Here is a 23,127-nt window from a genome sequence, read left to right as displayed (position 1 = left end):
TGTCTATGGTTAGGAAACTTAACCATCTTTGATTAACGAGCTAGTCAAGTAGAGGCATACTAGTGACATTATGTTTGTCTATGTATTCACACATGTATTATGTTTCCGGTTAATACAATTCTAGCATGAATATTAAACATTTATCATGATATGTGAAAATAAATAATAACTTTATTATTGCCTCTAGGGCATATTTCCTTCACCTCTCGTGGAAAAATTAAAAAACACATTTTCTCTTTTTCCGAGAGACATGATTGTGCCTCTCATAGAAGCAAATCCGTGCCTCCATGAGAAGTAAATTTGTGCCTCTCACGGAATAAAAAAAATATTTTTCTTTTAGAAAAACACGCTTTTTTATTTTTCTAGAGGCACGACTGCAAATCCATGCCTCCACAAGAAATAGATCTGTTCCTCACACGGAAGAAAAAAAAAGGTGTTTTTTTCTTTTTCGAAAGGCACGGCTATGCCTCTCGCGGAAGCAAATCCGTGCCTCCATGAGATGTAAATTTGTGCCTCTCATGGAATGAAAAAAAAGAAACATATTTTTTCCCTTTTTCGAGAGACGTGCTTCTCACGAAAGAAAGACCACCCCCCCCCCCTTATTTTCCTTTTTGAGAGGCACGACTACAAATCCATGCCTCCGTGAGAAATAGATCTATGCCTCTTGTAGAAGGAAAAAATGTGTTTTTTCCTCTTTTCCGAAAGGCACGACTGCCATCTCGCGGAAACAAATTCGTACCTACATGAGAAATAATTTGTGCCTCTCATGAAAAGAAGGAAAAAACAAAAAAAAATGTTTTTCTCCTTTTCCGAGAGGCACGCCTATGCATCTTGAGGAAGCAAATACGTGCATCCACGAAAAGTAAATATGTGCCTCTTGTGAAAGGAAAAAAAATGGTTTTTTTATCGCACAAGAAAATCCGTGCCTCCGGAAGAAGTAAAAAAACACATTGTTTGCGGGGTTTTTTTTGCCAAAACCGGCGAAAAACCGAAAAGCCAAAAAACCAAAAAATCCATCTAAATGCCAGAAACGTGTACAGGAAATAAAAAAATCAGAGGAAGCATTTAAAACGCAACACGTGGCGACGGCTGAGAGCATGGCAAGTGGCGCGCTCCCAGTCCATTAAAAATGACCGTTGCAGGGTTCCTGAAGAGTACTCACTGCGTAGTTGCTTGACAATAGTTGTACATTATTAATTGCACATGTGCACTGTGCCGAGTGCTCAATTACCATGACCGTAGAAATGGCCTGTCGACGGCATCTGGGCTCTGGCGACAGTTGTAATAAATCACTTCCTTCAACATACACCAGCTGGCGCAGACATTTGTACATCGTGCGCCAACGAAATTTACACCAGAGTAGGAGTAGTTTGGTATGGGCTGTCCACATCCATGTGCCATATGTCCTCGTATGCATGCACATGCAGTTAATGCTCACTTGTTGGTGGTCGGCCTGCCATGGGGTTTCAATTTTCAAACGCTATTGCTTTCCCCTCCAGCGGACCAAAATTTTGACAGAATAAAAAAGATCGCAGGAATTGACAGAACAAATTTTAACAACAACGCCACACAAATATCCCCCGTCTTGTTTATTTCGAAATATCTCATAGTAGTAGCAGACAATAGGGCCTTGTCAGATGAAAAGTGTGATTTTCTCGAACAACAAAGAAAGATGAAAAGTGTGAGGAACCACACGTTAATGCCGTGGAGAGGAGAGGGGAAATGTATGAACAGCCATGCTACTATTACAAGAGGAGCTACTTAGTGATGGATAACAAGATTCTGACACTTCTCCCCTTCTCTCTTGCATGAGATCCTACTAACTAATCCTATGGGTCTGTTAAGATACGTGTAGATGTTGTGCAGACAATGATGTAGAGAGTCCAGATAGTTAGCTAGACTTGCGTATCAAGTTGTAAAGCCATAAGATTCAGTTTGTTAGCTCCTGATTGTGGACGCAACAACCTCGTTGCTATGCATATAAACAGAGGAGCCGGCACCTATTGTATGCACGGAGCAAAACCCTTTCTCAGTTTTTACACTCTCGACGGAGAGTGAGAAGACGAGGCAATGCAACCTTATTTCGGAGGAAATTAAATAACTAATCAAGACTAGCCACCTTGCATAATACTACTCCGTATATGTACATAAGACCACAAGAATCCATCCGGTGTAACAATCTCCAAGCTCAAGCTAGAGGGCATGCCTGAAACACAAATTAAGCAGATCGAGCAAACAAAACTAGCTAGCACATACAGGCAGGCTCCACCGGCCGTCAGTCAGGAAACGGGACGTGGGTGGAGACGGTGGCCGGCCGGCCGTCCGTCGCGCGCGCAGATCAATCAGCGTCGGCCGCCGGCCTAGTAGAGCCTGTAGTGGCGGTAGGACTTGAGCATGGCGCCGCAGAAGGTGCAGATGATGGCGCGCCAGGTGACGCGGTGCACGGTGAGGAGGTAGCAGAGCCGCGTGGCCGTCTCCATGTCCGCCACGCTGGCGCAGCCGCCGCACCGCGAGCAGATCCCCGCCGCCGGCTTGCTGCTCCGCACCTTCCGCCGCTGGTCCACCAGGAAGCAGAAGAACACCATGCCGCCGCTCCTCCTCCTCCCCCTTCCCGGAAAACTCTCTGGAAAGAAACAAATATCGCGGAAACTCTCGCCGGAGATATTTGATGCTGGCGGTGGTGGACAGTGCAATACAGCTAAGCCGCGCGCCGCCCGTGCGATTTGTCACTGCGTCAGCGCGCGCGGGGTATATATATAGTGGCAGGAAGGTGGTGGTTGCGGTCACTGGTCAGCAATGGCGGGGAGCCAGTAAGCAGGCAATGTGCGATGGAGGGAGGGAGGGGAAGGGATAGGAGGAGGGATTTAAGGCGAGGCGAGGACGGCATTGATGGCGCTCACGGTGGTGGGGAAGGTGGCGGTTAGGGGTGGCCATAATGTCGTCCCTGCCAAGCGTATGCTTCTTGACTAAGTCTGTTGTGTGCGACGGAGCAAGTATACGTACGCACGGGGTAGACAAAAACAGGCAGGCACAGACCACTGGTTTGGTTTAGACTATCCACGATGGAGTAATATAGATAGTAACATCACACATATCTAGGTAAAATAGATGATGTGGCAAGCAATAAATAAAGAAAGAGAGGCATGTACGACTAGCCACAATGGGTAGTAACATAGAGTAGTAACATGCCCATGTTACTACTCTATGCTACTACCTCAATAGTGGGTAGTAACATAAGTGTGGTAACATGCAAAGCTTCATTTATTACGTTATAGACTCATATTGCATTGGGACATGTGATGTTACAGTAACTAGCTAAGTTACTAGTACTACATCTCTCCTCATTAACTCATTGCCACATAAGCAAAATTGCTGAGTTGGACTCGATGTTACTACCGAAGTTACTCCCACTGTGGCTAGTCTACAAGGGATAGTATGAGTAACATCACACATATCAAGGTAAATAAGTCTATAGCCTAATAAATAAAGTGTTGCATGTTACCACACATAATGTTACTTACCACTATAGAGGTAGTAATATTGACTAGTAACATAGGCATGTTACTAGTCTAAATTACTCTCCATTGTGGCCAGTCTTAACCTCGCCGCAGAGCGTCGTGTGGTCCGAGTCCATCTCCCAAATCCGTGGCGCCAAGTGGACCGTATTACTACAGTATGTTGCTGTTCTTATTGGAGTAAAAAAATTGAGGCGAATGTTTCCTAACGTTCACTTTCACCGTAATGGCTTATGTTACTAGTCTGAGTTACTCTCCATTATGGTCAGTCTTAACCTCACCGCGGAGCGTCGTGTGGTCCGAGTCCATCTTCCAGATTCGTGGTGCCAAGTGGACCGCATTACTACAGTATGTTCCTGTTCTTATTGGAGTAAAAAAATTGAGGCGAATGTTTCCTAACGTTCGCTTTCACCGTGATGGCTTTCATCTTATTCTCCTCGAGAACAGCATGAATATAACTTAGTAGTCCGGTCCGTCCATCGCATCCGAGAGGAAACCTTTCACCGATGTGTGGTTATGCAGAGACATCCATTGACGGCTCACGTTGCTTGCACGTCGACGTGCAACAAACAGCGCCACCGCACACGATGGAGTTTCGATCCTAGACGAGAATCTACCCAGAAAGATCGAGCCCAACGGAACTGATCGAAAACTTGGTCGGCTGCGTGCGTTGTTGTTCAACTTGTTCCCCTGCCACTGCCAACAACTATGGCTGTTTGGGTGTCTGTTTGGAGAGGAAAAGGTATGGGTTGGGGCGGTAGGAGGACAGGGACGGGGCGTAGGTTGCCTGGCAGAGGTTGGTTTGGACTTAATTAGGTGATGGATAGGCAGCAGGGCATGTCAGCCAGGCGACTGTCATGACATTAATGCCTGCCTCGCATTTGGCTCTCGCGAAAACCGTTTCCTCTCGTGCATGTACTACGCAATAGGTTGATATTGTTTGTGGTTCGAGACTTCCTTGCTAAGTAATCGTGCCTGCGAGTTGGCAACGTTTTTGAGCTGTGTTAAGTACACGGGCAAATCTGTTAATTCCGTTGATTAGTTGGGTGGTGGGTGCCGCGGTGACCGTGCCCTAAGCTCACACAGAGATATCTACTGACAGTCCTATACCGATCGACTTTTTCGGTATAATTCCAAGCTTCAAACATGCATGTATGTCGTCCTTGGGAGTATTTTTGTGGGGGGTGTCACGTCCTCCGGTTAGTAGTCTGTGAAGCCGTGAATCCGCCTAATCATTTGATCAAGTTTACCAGACGATGGCATAGGGATAGCGACGTTCCGCAAGGACGGTAAGCATGGAAGGGCATCATTGTACTGTATCCACGGCACATGATGACCGATAAGGCCGGCAGTACGTCATGTGCCATTGCCACGCCTAACCAAACATGCCACGAACGGAAGGGAATTCAAGCGTGAGGCTGTCGCGGCTGACAGATGGACGACGCATGTCCCATCTTTAATTAAACGAAAAAGATAACCAACGAACGAACGAGATGGCGAGCGAACGTTTTTTGTGCCAACTTTACTTGGTAATGGCAAGTCCTTCCTTTTTTCCCGCAATTTTTTATTCTTTTCAGAAATTATCATGCGTTTCCAAAAGAATTGCCACTCTCGTACCACTAAACTTGGCATCTAAACCGTTCGCAATTGCCCCTCCCTCACAGCAAAAGTTCGCTGACTATTGGCGTATGTACTTCTAATTATATAAACATGACGGTATATCATTTCGACCATTTTTTTAGGGTAATCATTTCTTTTTCTTTTTTTTACGGGGAGGGGTAATCATTTCGACCAAATTGTTGCCCTTGATTACATATTTTCTTTGATCCTATGAAAAATGTTTTGCCCCGGTTCATAGTACTCCCAAAAGAATTTAAGGAGGATAGGCGACCCATGCTGGGCTTGCTGGTACCATTAACGCCATGACTGAATGCTGATGATGGCCTCCAAAAAATCGGTGATCCCATAACAGTTGGTCTACATCATTAGTCGTGTTCCTATTCATTGCCGCCGTATAGTGTAGGTGGTGTTTGGTTCTCTAGTCCTAGGACTTTTTCTAGTCCCTAGGACTTTTTAAAAAAGACTCTCAAGGAGGTGCTTCTAAGGACTTTTAGCAAAAAGTCCCCAAAAAGTCCCCCCTGTTTGGTTTGCTAGAGACTTTAGGAACTTTTTTTAGTCCCAACACAAAAAAGTCTCTGAAACTAAACACCCCCGTAATACTATACCTCCGACTCCGAGATTAAAAGCCGGCCATGACCAGACAAGGCTTTAATCCCTGCATGGACCGATCCACCAACAGCCTACCTACGATGCTCAAGCTTTTTTTTTTTTTGCCTTTTCTCCTTCCAGTGGTCCGCTCTATGTCCATGGGAGTACCTGAAATAAGATAATTACGTTGAACATATGCACTCAGAAGGACCAAAATCTTCCAAGAGGTACCAAGGCAGAGTTAACGCCGCACAGCCATATGGCCGGTGGTGCCGTGCCCGTGAGGAATAATGAGAGGGGAAGGACCGACGATCTCGACGACGCCAGCTTCGCCTAACCGTGAACCTGTCATGGCTAGGACGGCCGTGCAGCTTCTTCTCCGGCCAGCCCGCTGCCGTCACAGGTGGCGCGCCATACACATAAACAGCTAACAAACGCTGCGCGTCATCGTAGCAAGTTGATCCATCCGACACGATGCAGGTCTTTTATTGTTTCATTATTAGTTTGAGCCAGCCCACAAGACAATTCCAAGACATCTCAAATTTGCAACCTCAAGAATTTGTTTGCATAGTCCACGAATGGATACAACCAATTGATGTGAAGTGATTTCGAACAACATTGAGAACAGGGTGCTTAGAGATTTTCTTCTATAAAAATATACCTCCAAGGGCTAGTCCTAAATGGTCTCGTTTTTTATTTATTTTGGACAACATTCTTGGGGGCATCTACTCCCTACGTCCCAAATAAATGTCATGGTTTTAGTTCAAGAAAGTGCACATATCATAATCAGTCATTTTATCTTCAGGCTTTTGTTTACATGCACAAGTGTGACCCTTCTATACTGTTTGCATCCACTCAAACAACTTTTTGAAAGGTAATGAATCATGCAACTTAGATAATTTTCTCTTCCCAACAAATTATTACTCCCTCCATTTCAAAGTAAAAAATATATAAGGTGCATTAGTTTTTTGGAAAGTCAAACTTCTGAATCTTTAACCAAGTTTATCGAGGGGAAAATTAGTTATTATATATAAAGCCATATTAGTACCATTAGCCTCATCTTTGCAATAAATCTTTTTTTATCATTTTGAGTAAAATGCAGGTAGATATAATCAGTTTCACATTTATATTCTGGGCAATATATAGCAAGTCCTTAACGGCGCTATACAAGTATGCAACACAACCTTTTTTTTCCTACTGGCTATACCACACATCTAATTCAACTGACCTCTATTATTTGTCATTCCATTTTTCTTTGTCGAGGGTTTATGTAACCTGTGCTACAATGACAACCAAAGGTTAACTGGTTTTAATATTTCTGGGATAAGCAGCAGGAACCCTTGATTGAGCTGGCTGAAAGATGTCAAATGATGACGATGCTAGTGATCTCCTGGATGCCATAGGAGAATCAGACAGTAGGGGCTCGTAAACTGAGTTCTTATTCTTGACTGGCGCCGTCAAAATGGAGTTGGTCGAATTGCCTTGCTCTGATCTGAGTTGAGATTCCAGATTTACCAGGGTGTACATTGGCCCACGAGATCGCTCGGCCTTCTGAAGAATGTTAATCGCACTCGGACTGTACGTGTATCTGAAATATTTCAGAGCTAATACAGGACCCATGCCAACTCCACTGATTAGCTGAAACATTGATATCACATCGTCGTGAGGATCGTGTGTGCAATAATAAACCAATCAAAAGAACATTATAGTAATGCTTACCAGCATTGTTATCCAGTATGACGGCTGTCTACAAAGGCGGAACATGATGGTGTACATCCCAGCAGTTGGTATAGTGCTGATACAGAGATTTATGACGTAGAAAGCAGCGAAGTTTCCCCATATTGCCAGAAACTGCAGAAAAGTGAAAGAACTGAAAAATGGAAAGACAGGTCAGAACAAGTACAGTGTACAATGTAGACGTTGTTATAAGCATTATGATTCAAGTTTTGATTTCTCACCTCATCTCCAGTGTCACGACAAAAGCCTGCAACCAAATACTTCCTGAGAGAGCAACCATTGACAACTCCTCCATCTCACTTTTTTCATTGGCATAAGCATGAATGGTGATTAAGAAAACAACAATTGCCTGAAATCAACCAAGAAAAGAAGCTCTCATCAGGCACGTCAACACCTGTGCATGGGCATTACAAATTCTAGTGAAATGCATGAAATTTATTTTCATGTTTTTTGCAACTGGCATTTGCAGACTAGAAGCATAGCATGGGGGGACAAAGATGTACTCACATGATATAACGATCGACCAAACCAACCAGCAAAAGTACTTGGATTCAAAAGCCTAAAAAATGTACATATTAGTGAAGCAACACAAACTTGATTCTAAAAAATTACAGATAATTTATTGCATATACTAAGAGGACATATAGAACTTGTGGAAGCCGTCAACAACAAATGAAAGGAGGTATAAATTTACCTTCCAGCCTGGCAGTATAGTAAAATTTCTGGGTTTTGTGTCACTGTCTTTTCAGATAAATCCTTGTCCAGAACAGTAGTTAAAACAGGAATGCTTGTGTAGAAGACATTATAGGCCATTAAACTAACTGAATTGAATAAACTTGTTCCGGCAATACCTGAAACAAAAGAAAAACTGCACGCATATAATATGAGAATGCTGACAAGAGCAACTATTATCAATATGCTTTTAACGAGAAATGGAATATGAGAAAGATATTACATATAAGAGCTCAAGGTAAAATAAGAAGGCGACCAAAATGATGTTTCGTCGTGACTTACAGTATCTGAATAAAGCAAATTAACAATGACTTGTAGAACGAATACTGCGAAAGAAAGGCAGTACGGTTGTATGAGTATCGTCCATGGACAAGAATGAGCCTTTTCAAGAACCTGAACTCTGCCAAGAAGGAAAAGCAGAAGTAGAAAGCCATCAGAAATTTCACTGTAACAACCATTATGTAGTCAAATTATGAGACCATCAGTCGAGAAATTTCATAAAACACGAAAATTATCTAGGGACACCATATTATCAAACTCTTGCCCACAACTTCGATTGTATTTTGAAAATTTCAGGGGAAGCTCTCATTGTTATGCACATCATCGTGTTAGTAAGTGTCCAATAGTTTCTGATTATTCTTTTAAACCCTTCAGACGTATTCTTTAGATACAGGGTTCATATACATACCTCATAGCATGTTATCTTTATTTAGTACTCCCTCCATCCCATAATATAAGAGCGTTTTTAACACAAAACGCTCTTATATTATGGGACGGAGGGAGTAGTAGGGTTGCTTGTAATTTCTTGCCTTTAGAAAGGTATTGCCTACATACCCTCATAAGTATACTTGAGAGTTTCATCGATGCAACCTTTTCCTTAGGATACACCGGGCAGCAGAGATTGCTTTTGCTATTTGCTCCGTATCAAAGTACCTATTCATACCTGTTTTTTTGTGACAGCTCAGACGTTCAACACAGCTTAGGATATAATTTTGGCTTTGCTAAATCTTCTGTTAGCTCCGTTTACATGTGAAACATCTCAAGAAACTAAAACATGGCCCAGTGATAATTTAAGGAGAGAGCATACACAACTCCCAGGAATGAAACCATCTATTATCCCTCCTGAAGTATTGATTTTTGTCCACTTGACCCCCCTTAGGTGGTTTGTAAGGACATTTAACCCAGGACTGTCCAGTACAAACTTGCCATGTACACTTGGGAGCAGGCAAATACCCCTGCTCTCGCTACAAAAACAATAGGTCCCATCTGCCACCGAATAGCCTTCCTCTTCCTCCGGCTGTGCTTAATCTACCAGTCAAATGCACCTCTAAGATTTGCCGCAGACGTCCATGACTAGATCGCATGGTGCGAGGCCATCAAACTGCTACTCTCTCCGTTCCAAAATAATTGAAGTTCTTTTTTCAAGAAAACGCAAAGACTTTGTGTTTCTTGAAAAGGTAGGGAAAAAGTAACATGCCTCCTAGGAGACGGTTTACAGAGAGCATTACAAAGGTTTTAATGGACGTCCCAGGTGGCTGGGAGTACCAGCCGAAGGCCTGAGGCCCCAGCCCCAGCCCAGAGGGCGGCTTCCGCTGTAATTTGACCTAACTCAAACTTCAGTATTTTAACCAAGTCTATATAAAAATATATCAACATCTACAACACCAAATTTGCTTCATTAGATCTATTACGAAATATATTTTAAAATTATATATATATATATATATATATATATATATATATTTGATATTGTAGATCTTTGTAGATTGTTTATAGACTTGATCAAATTTCTAAAAGCTTGAGTTAGGATAATCCTAGAACTTCTATTATTTTGGAACGGAGGGAGTACGTTTTAGCCAATAACAACAGCCTTTCCTCATCTCGCTGATGCTACAGCTCTTCTTCCGACCCCATTCTCGCTCATGTTTTCGTCGCCGCTGAGTACAAAGACGATCATGCACCCCCTCCACTGTGAAGCCACTCCAGCCAACTTCTACACAAATTGCTCGCATCACAATAGTCAGTACTACCAACTGGTTAACACCCATCGATTTGAAGCTCCACCACAGAAGCAAATGTTCCCATGTCCCACTTCCGCAACCAAACATCCAGCGGTCAAGGGAGAGACACCGGCAAGGAAGAACGGGAGTAGGTATCACGGGAGAGAAGGAATGGAAGAGAGAGAGGGGGGGGGGGGGGGGGGGGGGGGCTCATTTCATTATTAATTTGCATGTAGGACATAATGGGCACAATCACAACACCAAGGTCCAATGGCATTTGGTTAGTGCATTTGTTGAAATCAATTTATTATCCAGAAGAATGAAGAAAAAATGACAACACGTGGTAGATTGTTTTTTGTATAGAAACGAGATGAGGTGAAAATTCTACAAAGCAATAATGTAATCAATGTAAAAATAGTGAGAACATGAAGGTCAAATATGAAGACGACTTACTGCCGATGCTATAGTCAGCAGCCCTTGCTGCTTGAAGACCTTCTCTACCACTAATCCCTACACCAATGTGAGCCTGCTGTATCATCCTGACATCATTCCCACCATCGCCAATTGCCAAAGTTCGATAGTCACATGACTTTAGAAGCTTGACAAGCTACCCAGAAATGAAAGATGATCAACACATGGAGAAAAAATCCGGGCGAATATGCAGAATATTGAATAGGAAAAATAGGGCCCAGGTAGATTACAGATGGATATATTATGAGTGATCGTGCACATTGATCTGCTTCTTACAGAACAAATTACTGGCTGTGGGTGATATACTAGAACACATGAAATAATTGCTCAGTGCTAGACAATAAGGAGGTAATTGCGTAGCCTCCTCCTCAAAACAAAGACATGGAGACCCACCAGTTGATTTTCTCTCTCTTCTTTTCCATTTTTCATTTAGAAAGGACATGACACAATTGATGTATTGCATTTTTTTTACTTATTAGGTCTATTAGTCAAATAGCCAATAGTGATTATATACTTGGCTCAGGTAAACATGAAAATTCCAGCAGCAAAAAATTACCTGTGCTTTCTGTGAAGGTGTAACACGACAGCATATTGCTGTCTTTGAAAGAACTGCTAGTTCCGTAAAAGCTTCCTTGTAGCGTGTTAGAATAATTTCAAGAGCCCATCCATCCACAACAAACGCTAACTCCTGCTCCAAGCAAAAAACTACATCAACCAACAAATTAAACAAAAGATGAATACCCCCTCCGTGTCACATACATGTCATTAGTTAAACATATCGAGTGTTTATCAACAAATTAAACACAAGATGAATACCCCCTCCGTGTCACATACATGTCATTAGTTAAACATATTGAGTGTTTGACCATCAAATAGAAAGTTTTGCCAACATCTCCAATACCAAATTGATAAGACTAGAACCACCATAAAATATACTTTCATACTGTAAAAATAATTTTATTTGAAGAAACACATTTAACAGAAACCGATGGGCAAAGTGTAGCCTTGGAGACCCTGCCAACGTCCAAAACGACATGAATTTTGACATGAAGGGAATATAATAAATTTCTTCAGGGTGATATTTCACCGAAAGGCATTCAGGGTACTAATTATTTTTACCTACAACAAGTTAACTAACCTTAGGTTCAGAAGAAGTTATCCGCATAGTGAGTAGAACTCTTTCCAAGCTCCTGGCAACTTCATCTTCGGTTTTCCCATTGATATACAAGAGTTGACCCTTGGGCTCTAAGACAATGGAACAAAAGTCACGCAACAGTTTCGTCTTATTAGTTCCCTTCGACATGATTTTTTTTTTGGATTTAAGGACCCTCGTTCAAACTGAGTTATTGCACCTAAACTAGTGCAATCGCCCCACTGATGAGGAACAATAGAGAAGGAAAATAAAAATAAAATCAGAAGTGAAATCCATTTGACTACCTCTAGATACTTCTACTCCAATCTAGTACTTGCTTGTTTTCTTAGCTTTAGCTACTGTTCTCTAGAGTCTTCTAGCTATGGGTGGAATATTGTATCTTAAGTAATGTTTTCTAGAGTGTTCTAGCTATAAGTAGAAGTTGAGATGTGAAGGCTTCCCAAAGCCTATAAATAGAGGTCCTCACCGCTAGTTTGTAACCAGACTATGTACCCCACTACCTATAATAGAACTTGGTGTTCTTATCTAAGGATCTTGGACTAGATCTTGTGCACTAGGAGTTCTGGATTGTGAACTCCTGCTGCCATATCGGCCTATATTTGCCTCGAGCGATATCTAGCGCAGCACGCTGAAGTAGTTCCTTCACCAATTGTGCTGTACACTTCGTAGCAGCAAGGTGGAATTGCTCCTCCACAACCTTGTGCTGCTTTACCCACCCACGCATGCACACACACCTTCGCCCACACACACACCCACCCACACAGAGCAATTTCGTGGAATCAATAATCTACCTGAAATTTGTGCCATCAGACATTTTATATGATTTGAATCTTATTAGTGTCATGTTTTACTTCTTGATCTAATATATGGGCTTAGTCACATAGAAGATTAGAATGTCACATGTCAAGTAATAGAGAGGCTTCATCACACAAAATTTCAAACCAATAGGCAGAGATAGTTCATAGTTGTGCAGTGGGTTGGCAAGTTCCACCTAATACCACCAGTGCAACACCCAAATAAACAGTAAACTATTAAGTGATGAGCCCAAAGAACCTTCTAGGTAGTGAAACTATTCAGTAAAGGACAGCTACCTGAAGAAATTAAATTGCACAAAAGAGCTATTTGAATAGCAGTGCTTTGTTTATCTCCAGTTAACATCCAAAAATTGATTCCTGACTGTCTCAGTATTTCAATAGTTTCTGGCACACCATCCTATAGTCAGAACAAGCCAGAAGACAGGGACACAGGGTAAGAAAATGCCAAAAACAAATGAACGATATTAGCGTACTTCACAAGAGAGGAAATCAAAGCAAAGGTAACACCTGGAGCCGATCCTCTATCGCACTGATACCAAGTATATCCAGGGTGTGCTCTAATTTCTGGCAAACCTCAGCAACTTTCCACTGCGAAAAAGAAGCACTACTGTTTTTAGTTTCAGTATAAACGTATGTAAATAAAGAAAATAACTACTACTCCCTCCGAGCGGAGAAAAGTGTCTCAGCTTTGAACTAAGGTTGTACTAAACCAGCGACAATTAATATGGATCGGAGGGAGTATGATAATTACCTCCCGGTCAACTAACGCGCTGTTGGCCTCCTTAAATAACCGAGACCATTCTAGGTACTCCTCCAAACTTAGTTCACGCCATCCCAAGCAGAGTGTGCGTAATCCCAGCTGAGCATATTTGTCAACCGCGTCAACAAATGTCTTTATTTGCTGTCCTGAAAAATTAAGATCATTAAATCTAATGGTCAATGCATGTGGAAATGATTGAGTTGCTGACAAAGCTATGTAGTTTTCTATGTTATATGCTTCTACAGAGGCAAAGAGACAAGACATAATGGATTAGCATCCATATGCAGAGTAAGAAACCAAGTCAAGGAATAAAGAACAAAAAAGGGTGATTACCACAATAAGCCAAAGGAAGAATAGCCTCATCTGCGCCTTTGGACAAGAGGAAAATCTTGCCACTTTGACTATCCGATATTACAATAGACATTCTTTTCCGATCAGAGGTGAATTCTAGAATGTCAAGTATCTCATATTGAATCACCCGTCTGTTGAAGTGAATTTCTGCTTAAAGCATTCCTTATTATTTATCCATAACAACCACAAGGACAAGAAACAAACAAGTATAAGTCAGGAGATCATGGTGAAATGTACAAAAATTACCAGCATTATTTCCATTTTTGCTGACAAGCACCACATGCAAATTAGATGCTGCATTAACAAGAGCATCCTCATCCTGGGACTGAGCTTTATATGATATTGTTCCGCTAGGACTGAAGTGCAAAAAACAGGTAAAGGTAAGGTAAACGGAAGGAAGATGGATTGTGGAGTGTCACTATCGCACAGGCAAAGATATAACCTTTTTATAGGAATAACTGTATTGCAAAGTGCCATGACTGTCAAGAATTTAATGACATGGGGCGAATTATCGGCAACAGCATTCAGCAGTTCAATATCTACAGAGAGAAAATGACATCAGTACACAGTGGTTACATCAATACTGCTTTTAAGAGGATGGATGCAATTAACCAAATTCAGCAGAAAAGTAATTTATAAGACATGGTTAGCGATTTACTAGTTAATAACAAGACCTTTAGAGACTTAGTGATCAGAATAAACACACCCTACTATTCACAACCCCTTGAATTCAATGCTAAGCTCACTAATGAAATCATACTTCAAAAGACAATCATTTTAATAAACATGATCAGGGCCCTAGTTTTATGAGATTTTTACTGGCAGAATCAAGAAGAAAATCTTTATAAGAGATTAAATATGACCTTTAAGCGCGTCTCCACTTTCATTCCCATACAAGGTGCCCGCAATACAGCACCTCCTGAAGATCATTTTGTTCTCAGTCAGAGTCCCAGTTTTATCTGTCAAAATATACTCAACTTGTCCCAAGTCTTCACTAATTGCTGTGCTGAAAGTTAATGTGAGATGATTAGATTTAGAAAACAAAAAAAGGGAAAACATTTTACTTTCCAAAAAATGCAGATGTTCACTTACTTTGCTGCGTGAGCAGGTGTATCTGTTTCCTGGTCGTAAATCTCCTCGTCCCAATCTATGAACTTTGCATACATACTCTTAACGAAGTCCAGTGAAACCTACATGACACATAGAAAGTTCCTTTAAAAACTTGCTCAAAACTTCCTTTAAAAACTTAAAAGAAATATTAGCATTTACAACTATGTATTACTACTTTGAGGAAGCATTTAGCAGAAATTAAGTAGCCCCCAGCTTATGCTAAAACAAACAAGGACTTCATTGGTTTCTAAACTAAACTCAAATTTGACTCAAGAAAAAGTCCCTAGCAGAACCCCAAATATATGTATTTCAGTTCAAATTTCTTCTATTTTTCACTGAATAAACTTGCTTTGAGATCCTAATCTGGGTTGGGAATTCATGACTCATTAGCACCATGGGATTTCAAACACTAGTACAACTAGCAAAAAAAACGGATAGGGTCCTGTTATCTTCATATGCTTGCTTCTTTGCTAGTACCCAGTGCAATATACTATTACCTCCGTCCCAAATTACTTTGTCTTAGATTTTTCTAGATACAGATGTATCTAACACTAAAACATGTCTAGATACATTTATCTAGACAAATCCAAGACAAGTAATTCAGGACGGAGGGAGTATATAGCATACTCTAACAAAGTTCGGTATCAGTGCTTTTGATTCAACAGGGGGAGACATCAACCTCGGTGGAGGTCCGTTTTACTCTACTAAAACAAAAATTTCATGTGCTGCCGTTGGTAAGGGTCCAAAGATAGGGAACTTGCCCTTATCTATGACTCCATGGTTAAGAGGCTATGGGGATTTAGTTTGTCTTCCGGCTATTCCATTGCTTGATTCAAATTTAAATTATGGTTTACCCCATGCACTCAGCTGTGTTTCAAAGGTGGACTTGTTTATTTGACTAACTTGATGGTGCAAATATTAAACCACGAAATTATTAACATGAGAGAGAAAATAGTTGCATAATCACATAACAGAAGAGAAGGAATTATATCAGAATTAGATGGACTGGCAGAGTAATACCTTTATTGAAATGGGAATCATAATTGAACACAATAGCTCAAACCGCAAAGGGATAACCAAAATCTGATACCATGGTTCATCATCATCATACTTGACATACCATTGCTAAGAAATGATGCGAAGCATTGTCAGATGATTATATAAAAAAGTGCATAACTGTAACTGGCACATGATCGCCAAAAGGACAGGGTAATAGGTGCAGAGGAGCAGAAAAGGAAAACAGAAGGCTCATATTATTCATGAAGATATATGGAGCTTACAAAATAATAAATGAAGCCATGTGTTTGATTCCCGCTAGGAGGTTTGGGTTAGAGATTCTTCATGCGGGTTTTAGCTCTAATCTGGAAGGTGGTGATGGGGGAGGATATGTACAGAACTGGGTTAGTGATCATTTCTTAGATCTGCATTGATGCACTATAACGGTTGAGCTAAAGGTTTTCAGGAACAAAAAAAAATTGTCTTGAATGTGCAGATTCTATTGCTAGTTACTGACTAGTGTGCTAGTGCTGCTTAAGATCAAGACTGTTGTTATGCTAATTTCTAGAAAGGACAAAAGAAGAAGAGGAATACTAATGAAAATGATCGTTTGGCTAAGGGCAATGGTGATTAGGAATCAGTCCAATCCAGAACACAAAGCATTAACTCAATGATTAAAAGCATATAAACCATTACAGAAACCCACGAAAATAGAAAGCCCAATTGCTTCAAAAATAACCATAGTGCCAGGCTTACAGAACTAGAATGCAGATACATGTCAAGGCCAATCTAAAAATCTTTTCTTTTCTATGATACAGCCTGGAATGTTTTGGTTGGTTATGAACCATGCAGAGAAAAGTGTACTCAGGTTGGCGTCCCCCGTGAAAGTGCACTAAAACGTAGAAATAGCCCCAGTTAAGGAATATGGAATGTGCATGTTCTTAAATAGTTACAAAAGAAAATCTGAAAAGTTGCTTATAATCTTCAGGTCCTAAAACGTAGAGCATGTGGAAAGAGGTGTTTCTTAGGCTTGCACACAGACATGACTTTTGCTACATGTTTGTGAGAAGATACTTGCATTATACAAGATAACTCATCATAGGTTCCTAGGAAATAGTAATATATATATTAACAGTAGAAATATGGAAGCTGAGATTGACAGCAAATTTACCTTCCGAGCTTCAGTGTCCTTCCAAACATTGCCTGCAGATCCAAGAACGACAACAACTGCAAGTTGAAATAAGAATATCGCACCAGTAAGCTTATCAATCATTGCATCCATGGCAGTAAGCTTGGGCTCTGGGACTCCCCTACTCATCCCCAACTTAGTCTCATTGCCTGCAAAGTTGAGATAAATAAACGGTCGGGCTTATAATCTCAAGAGAAATAAAATATCAAGCTAAGATAAACTTTCTCAAATATTGTCATATGGATCAGTCAGTATTAGAATAGAAAACTGTCCACCTGGTTCCACATTCATACCTATGTAATTAGTGTTAAACTCTATCTTACTAATCCTATATATCTAAGTAAACGATTCCTATATATCTAAGTAAATGATCCCATTTAAATGCACATGCAAGCCATCCACATCATCAAGAGCATGCAACCCTTCCACTTTTCACTTTTCACTTCCCACCACTTGCAAGCCATCCGCATCATCAAACACATGCAACCCTTTCACTGTTCAATTTCCACTTTCCATCATATGCAAGCCCTCTACATCATCAAGCACATGCAAGCCCTCCACATCATCATTTTTTATTTTTTCAGTAACAAATAACTGAACTTGAATGTCACAAGGCAATATAACATGCATCCACAATCTATTTACCTCTAGGTTTGTTACCGCTCATATGGTGAGAACATGGTGCGGTATTATTTTCATGTATTCTAATTATTATTATTTTGATAATTTCATTGCTATAAATTTCCACAGCAACACACAGGGTGTTATCTAGTAGACACAGTCTTTCCTTCAAACATACATTGTCAACATGTTTGCCCTCCAGAGAGAATTGAGTATGAACTATGAAGTGAACCGATACTAACACTGACGCAAAAGTGTAAGAAAAACATACTACATGTTTGAACTACAATCTGGTTTGGTGTAGTGGTAGACAAGGTCATGACAAAATTAATTCAAAACTCACCTGTATAAACTGCCACTCCACAAGCCCATTCTGTATTTCTCAAGTAGCACGATTGTAGTAATGTGTTATTAATAGTCAATGGACAAATATCGTTATCAATAAATGGAGGAAACAGCCTGATGTTTGCATCAAATCTTCTTATGTCTTTGTCTGGGATTGGGCACTCAATGACACCCTGTGTTCAATTAATGCATGCAGGTAGTGAGGAATAATAAAAAAAGCAGAATCATAGGCATGCAGAAACAAAAATGCCAGAACCTTTATTTTGTGCAATTGTTCAGAGTCCAGTCCTATACATGTTGTTGGGATTACTCTTGTTTTCAAGTCAATTTCCCCGTCAAGGGCGGCTGTCTACAAAATAAACAAAACTCAAGAGTGTTAGGTTTACAATAGACATTCATCTGCTGTGTTTTATTTTGTACACAACAAGATTTGAAATATAGCTAGGTACTAGACAAGGAATAAAATCATCAGGAATTCAGGATATCACAAATGAAGTTTAAAATGTGGCTACCACAAAATATACAGGAAGGGCTAACATTGTTCATCAAATTAACCTCGGTTATATCGAGAATAACGTTGGGTCAGTCAGATTGCACATCATAGAAAGCAAAATCCAAGCTACCATTTAAACTCAAACAGAAAGCAACACTGCAGGATTATTCTAACAATGTATAGGCTGAACATGAACAGAGTGTGTTCTACCAATACACTGTAAAATTTGAATTGAACTATTATCTCGAGTTACATGAAGACTATTTCACGAAACAGAAATAAAAGCTATGCAAACATCCAGTTCTATGATTTAGGAGTCTAGGACTCCTTTCCTTTTTCTAGATACTCTCTAGAGCAAATCTATTGTATATCTTTTGCACTGCTTCTTTGTAGGCACTGGCTATTCTTGCTGCCTGTTTGTAGATACTCTTGTAAACATGCTCCTTTATTGTAAATAAAATATATACTGCGGAGGCCTCCCCTACAATTTTCCCGTCTGCAGATTTAACATGAGGGCAATTGAAAACAAAAACTTACCAAACACATTATGATAGTGGAATTCACAAGCATCAGTCATCATTTGTACATAAAAAAAATTCACTGAACAACTTGAGGTGCTTCACCTCAGCTGAGAGAATACCCACTATTCTCGTACAGACTAAGTTAGACATGGACAGCACTTCACATTGGAATATCGAGTTGGACATATAGCATGCATATCAGTTCGCATACACAACAGAATTCCCTTTTTTAAGCAAAATGCATTTAGGTTACTCAAGTCCAAAAGCTGAATGCAGTTAAAGGTTAATCATAAAACAAAGGTGGGAGGTGGAATTTAAGCACTGTTGGCTTCACCGCGTGTTTTACCTCAACATGACAAATGCCTTGTGGTTCAGAAGTTCCTGTTAAAACAAGGTCACATGGAACTTCTTCATTCTCTCGAATCCATACTATGTTACCAACACGGATATCTTGTGCTTGAATCTACATAAAAGAATTGGAGAACACCATATTCACAGGTGCAAGTTTCAAAATAGTACCCAGTCCATACACTTGGAAATGACAACAAAAAGTAAACATACAGTAGTGTAGACAAATAGGTATGCATCTTGATCTACATCTATACTGTTAAACAGTGTGAACCAAAACAAGTATTGAGTTTGCAAGAATATCAGACATCTCAAACAAATTATTTTCAAATTTGGATACACGTACACCATTCCTACAGTATTTGCATAATACAATTAAACGCTTCACGATATATGTCACCCACAACTGCACTGGCTAGGGCCAGCGGCAGCAGCCACTCTGTAACCAAGTTGAGATTGCATTAGTTAGCATCTTATCTCTTTAGTTGCTATCTTATCTATTAGTTAGGTAAGTTATTATTAGACTAGTCTTACTAAATGTTTCAGGCGAGCCATCTTTATAATAAGGCCTACTGCAATACTTGGCATTAAGAAAAACTAAGAATAAACAGGTTCATCCATAGCTCTAGTCTCATGTTCTACCCCTAAGGAAGCATTCCCTGGCTATCCAAGTGGTATTTGTAATAATTTTATGCTTACAATGTAACCAAAAGTCTGCAAGAAAAACATACATGTTTGCGTGCACCATTCTTTACAATCCACACTTTCTTCTCATTCGCTTGCTTGTCTGAAATGTACCTATTGTAGTCATCCCAGGCCTCTTTGGTTGCCGAAACGGCGAAAATTACTATAAGTGGGCCCCATGTGCTTGCAGGATTTACAGGAGTAATAAGTGACCACAGTTGGAGACATGCTATCAATAGGAAATATTGATTCATGAAACGCCTGAAACACCAAATCAAGCATTAGTTCTACAAAGTACAGGCAACACAACTTCAGTCAGGGCTTCTACACCAAGAAAGGCAGAAATGTACTCACATTTCTGAAGTCATTACAGAATGAATGCTAATAGAAAATACGAACCTGAATTGCTCCCATAGATTCTTGGGCAGGAAGTTCCATAAGGTATACTTTGTGTTAGAAATCTGGTTATCACAGTAGTCATTCTGGTACGATTCGTCATTTATGTAGACAAAGCGCTTCATTGCTAGAAACAACCATGCACTCTATTGTAATTTGTCCACTTTGATTATCCGCGTGAAATCGGCTGAGCACTCCTGCTACAAAACAAAAGAGGGGAGCTTAAGAATGACAGCAAGATGTAAGCTCCAAGTGAATTAGTCAACATCCGAGCAAGGGGAAAAGGAATTTTTCGAAGATGACCAGAATTCAGCATAGTTCATTCAAGCTCCTTTATCGTTGGAAGATGGTAGTTAATTAGGTGGCGCTGTAGCGAACGAATTCGTGGTGGTTTCGTTAATGAAATCGGAGCCCCCCCCCCCCCCCCCCCCCCTCTCTTGCTCAAAAAAAAAAAGTTCATTCAAGCTCCAATGTGATCTGTGCCTATGACTATGGTGGTTTGCTCAGGCAGCATCCAACTGAACTGAGCTAACATTCGATCTGCAAAGCTAAGTAAGCGAGTTACGAATGAAATCATCTACAGCTATGCAAAACTCATCCGTCCATCTGGTCATTTCCCAACCACCACCGAACGCTAAGCAAGAGCTGCCCTATCGAAATTCTGAACATCAATGTCCACGTCGGTTTCGTTTCCGATCGCCCGCGCCGGATCTAGCCGTGAGCGCGAGGGCGTAAGGATAGCGCGGGATCGCTCGGATCGGCTGAGGTTTAGGGGAGAGAGGTGAGGTGATGAATATATACCGGGTGAGCCCAGATCTCCGACGGAGGGCGGCTGCAGCTGCGGCGGCCGGCGGCGAAGGCGATAGTGGACGGAGTTGCGGAGGGGTGGAGCAAGGTGGGGAGTCGTGCTCGGGCTAGACGGGGTGGAGCCGTGGAAGCGGGACGCGGTTCGTCTGACGGACCCGGCCCGGTCGGACGAAACGGGTTCCGACTTCCGACCCAACAAAAGCCCGGAGCACACGCCCAGGCGCCGCCCCACCGCCCTGCCCCCGCTCCGTTGCTCCCCCTCCCGGCTCCTCCCACCCAGGCCCCCACCGCACGGCAGTGCTCCCCGGCGGCCGCCGCCGCCTCTGCTGCGCCGCGGGCCAGCCGGCCGGCCACCCTACGCTGCTCGGCTGCTCCCCCGCCTGCTTGTTGCTCGTCGACTCGCACAGGCAGTAGCTGCTGTTTCTGAATTTTCGGAGGAGAGGAGCGCTCATAGCCGGACAGAGGACAGGGTAAGTTCTACAGTATTTCTAAACCATAGCCAGCTCAAACTGAACTGAAATAGAACTGCGTTTATGTATTGATCGAACTCGAATTGTTGCATTTGATACCATTTATTGTTTGTTAGAAATAGAAGATGAAGAGACGCTGCTAAGATTTCATATTTGTACCAAATGATAATTATATTTTGGGAGGCACAGATTTCATATTTGTACCAATGATAATTGTATTTTGGGAGGCACGGATTTCATATTTGTATCGACGGTAGAAAAGAGTAGCAAACAAATTATAGAATTATTGAGCAACTGAACCATATTTTGTACTATGTTCTCACATGGGTAGTTGTAGAAAGTAGTTTTTTCATGTTCTCAAATGAAGAATTTGGCCCGGGTTTAACTCCAATCCTACCTCCGCCACTAACGTGTTCGTTGAAATGCCCGGTGCAGACTGAACGATGCTTCGTCAATAACACTGAGCATGAATTCGACACAGCGAGACCAGAATTTTTGCAATGCAAACTTAGCTATGGTTCATGGTGCGCTTACTCTGGGTGTTAACGACAGGGAGGAGACTTGCCTGTCACTAGTGGCCGACGAGACGGCAACGGTGCATTTCCTGTTGTGGGGCACCGAGTGCGATGCCTTCGAGCCCGGGGACATCGTGCGGCTCACGAGCGGCATCTTCTCCTACCATAGGGGCAACAAGCTCTTCCTGCGGGCTGGTAAGCGAGGACGCACGAAGAAGGTGGGTGAGTTCACCATGACGTTCGTCGAGACCCCCAACATGAGCATTGAGATGAGGTGGGGGCGGTGGGGGCCTGATCCAGGCGACCCGAGGAAGATGGTGCAGGAGGCCGTCCTGTCGCCCTACTCCCAGGTCTTCAAGCCGCTGCACTGACTGACTGAGGCTACCATTGTTGATTGGTTTGGCATCACAATTATACAGCACTGAAATTAAAATTCTCTTACGACATCATATAGGGAGCCTGCACCCTGCTCTCGCCAGACAAATGCAGCTCATTCTCGCCCCTTTGCGATCTAACTAATTCAAACTGCGACTAGCTTTTAATCGTTTGTAACCAGGCTCAGTTTCCGGTTTCTCAACTGTACTATGTGATGTTATTCTAACGTGGTGTACTATCTTTGTCCTAGCTTGTTAGTTCTTCCTTTGATTTAACCATAAAAAAGAGTGAATTAATCTGTAGTTAGATGGTTAGAAGGACAGTGGTATCCCCAGTCCAGCAGGGTTCAAATCCTAGACTATATATGAGTGTCTGCATCTGTATTGTGTTAAAAAAATACCAAAAAATAAATTATATATGACAAAAAAAGTACTCCCTTCGATCCATATTACTTGACACTCAAACAGATGTATCTAACACTGTAATACGTCCAGATACATCTGTTTCAGCAAAAA

At 41.5% G+C, this 23,127-nt stretch overlaps 3 protein-coding genes across 4 annotated transcripts; 1 reads left to right on the top strand and 2 right to left on the bottom strand.

Annotated features, from left to right (window-relative positions):
* Positions 1-2,078: 2,078 nt before the first annotated feature.
* LOC109735993 (uncharacterized) lies at positions 2,079-2,843 on the bottom strand. Its single transcript, XM_020295202.4, has one exon. The coding sequence runs from the start codon at positions 2,583-2,585 to the stop codon at positions 2,361-2,363; it is 225 nt and encodes a 74-aa protein (XP_020150791.1). The 5' UTR covers positions 2,586-2,843; the 3' UTR covers positions 2,079-2,360.
* A 3,941-nt stretch (positions 2,844-6,784) lies between these two features.
* LOC109735982 (phospholipid-transporting ATPase 2) lies at positions 6,785-21,422 on the bottom strand. 2 transcript variants are annotated; one of them, XM_020295181.3, is made up of 25 exons: positions 21,247-21,422; positions 20,449-20,645; positions 20,097-20,310; positions 19,364-19,480; positions 18,260-18,352; positions 18,002-18,176; positions 17,020-17,186; positions 15,873-15,977; positions 14,835-14,932; positions 14,606-14,748; positions 14,185-14,281; positions 13,989-14,098; positions 13,725-13,889; positions 13,383-13,537; positions 13,139-13,219; positions 12,908-13,028; positions 11,802-11,908; positions 11,220-11,351; positions 10,646-10,799; positions 8,475-8,592; positions 8,155-8,328; positions 7,968-8,019; positions 7,682-7,809; positions 7,443-7,593; positions 6,785-7,361 (listed from the first exon to the last, which is right to left on the bottom strand). In XM_020295181.3, the coding sequence occupies exons 2-25, from the start codon at positions 20,568-20,570 to the stop codon at positions 7,023-7,025; spliced, it is 3,318 nt and encodes a 1,105-aa protein (XP_020150770.1). In that variant the 5' UTR covers positions 20,571-20,645; positions 21,247-21,422; the 3' UTR covers positions 6,785-7,022. The 2 variants fall into 2 exon arrangements, with proteins under 2 accessions (XP_020150770.1, XP_020150771.1); XM_020295182.4 differs by having other exon boundaries at positions 20,449-20,642.
* LOC109735980 (uncharacterized) lies at positions 21,117-22,608 on the top strand. The gene is made up of 3 exons (XM_020295180.1): positions 21,117-21,226; positions 21,329-21,340; positions 22,275-22,608. Exons 1-3 carry the CDS (start codon positions 21,117-21,119, stop codon positions 22,606-22,608), a joined length of 456 nt encoding a protein of 151 aa, XP_020150769.1.
* Positions 22,609-23,127: the final 519 nt, after the last annotated feature.

The sequence above is a fragment of the Aegilops tauschii genome, chromosome 2 (genome assembly GCF_002575655.3).
Source record: "Aegilops tauschii subsp. strangulata cultivar AL8/78 chromosome 2, Aet v6.0, whole genome shotgun sequence".
In the NCBI taxonomy this organism is placed as follows: Eukaryota; Viridiplantae; Streptophyta; class Magnoliopsida; order Poales; family Poaceae; genus Aegilops; species Aegilops tauschii.
Note: the sequence above shows the minus strand (reverse complement) of the source record. Positions and strands in the feature narration are given on the sequence as shown.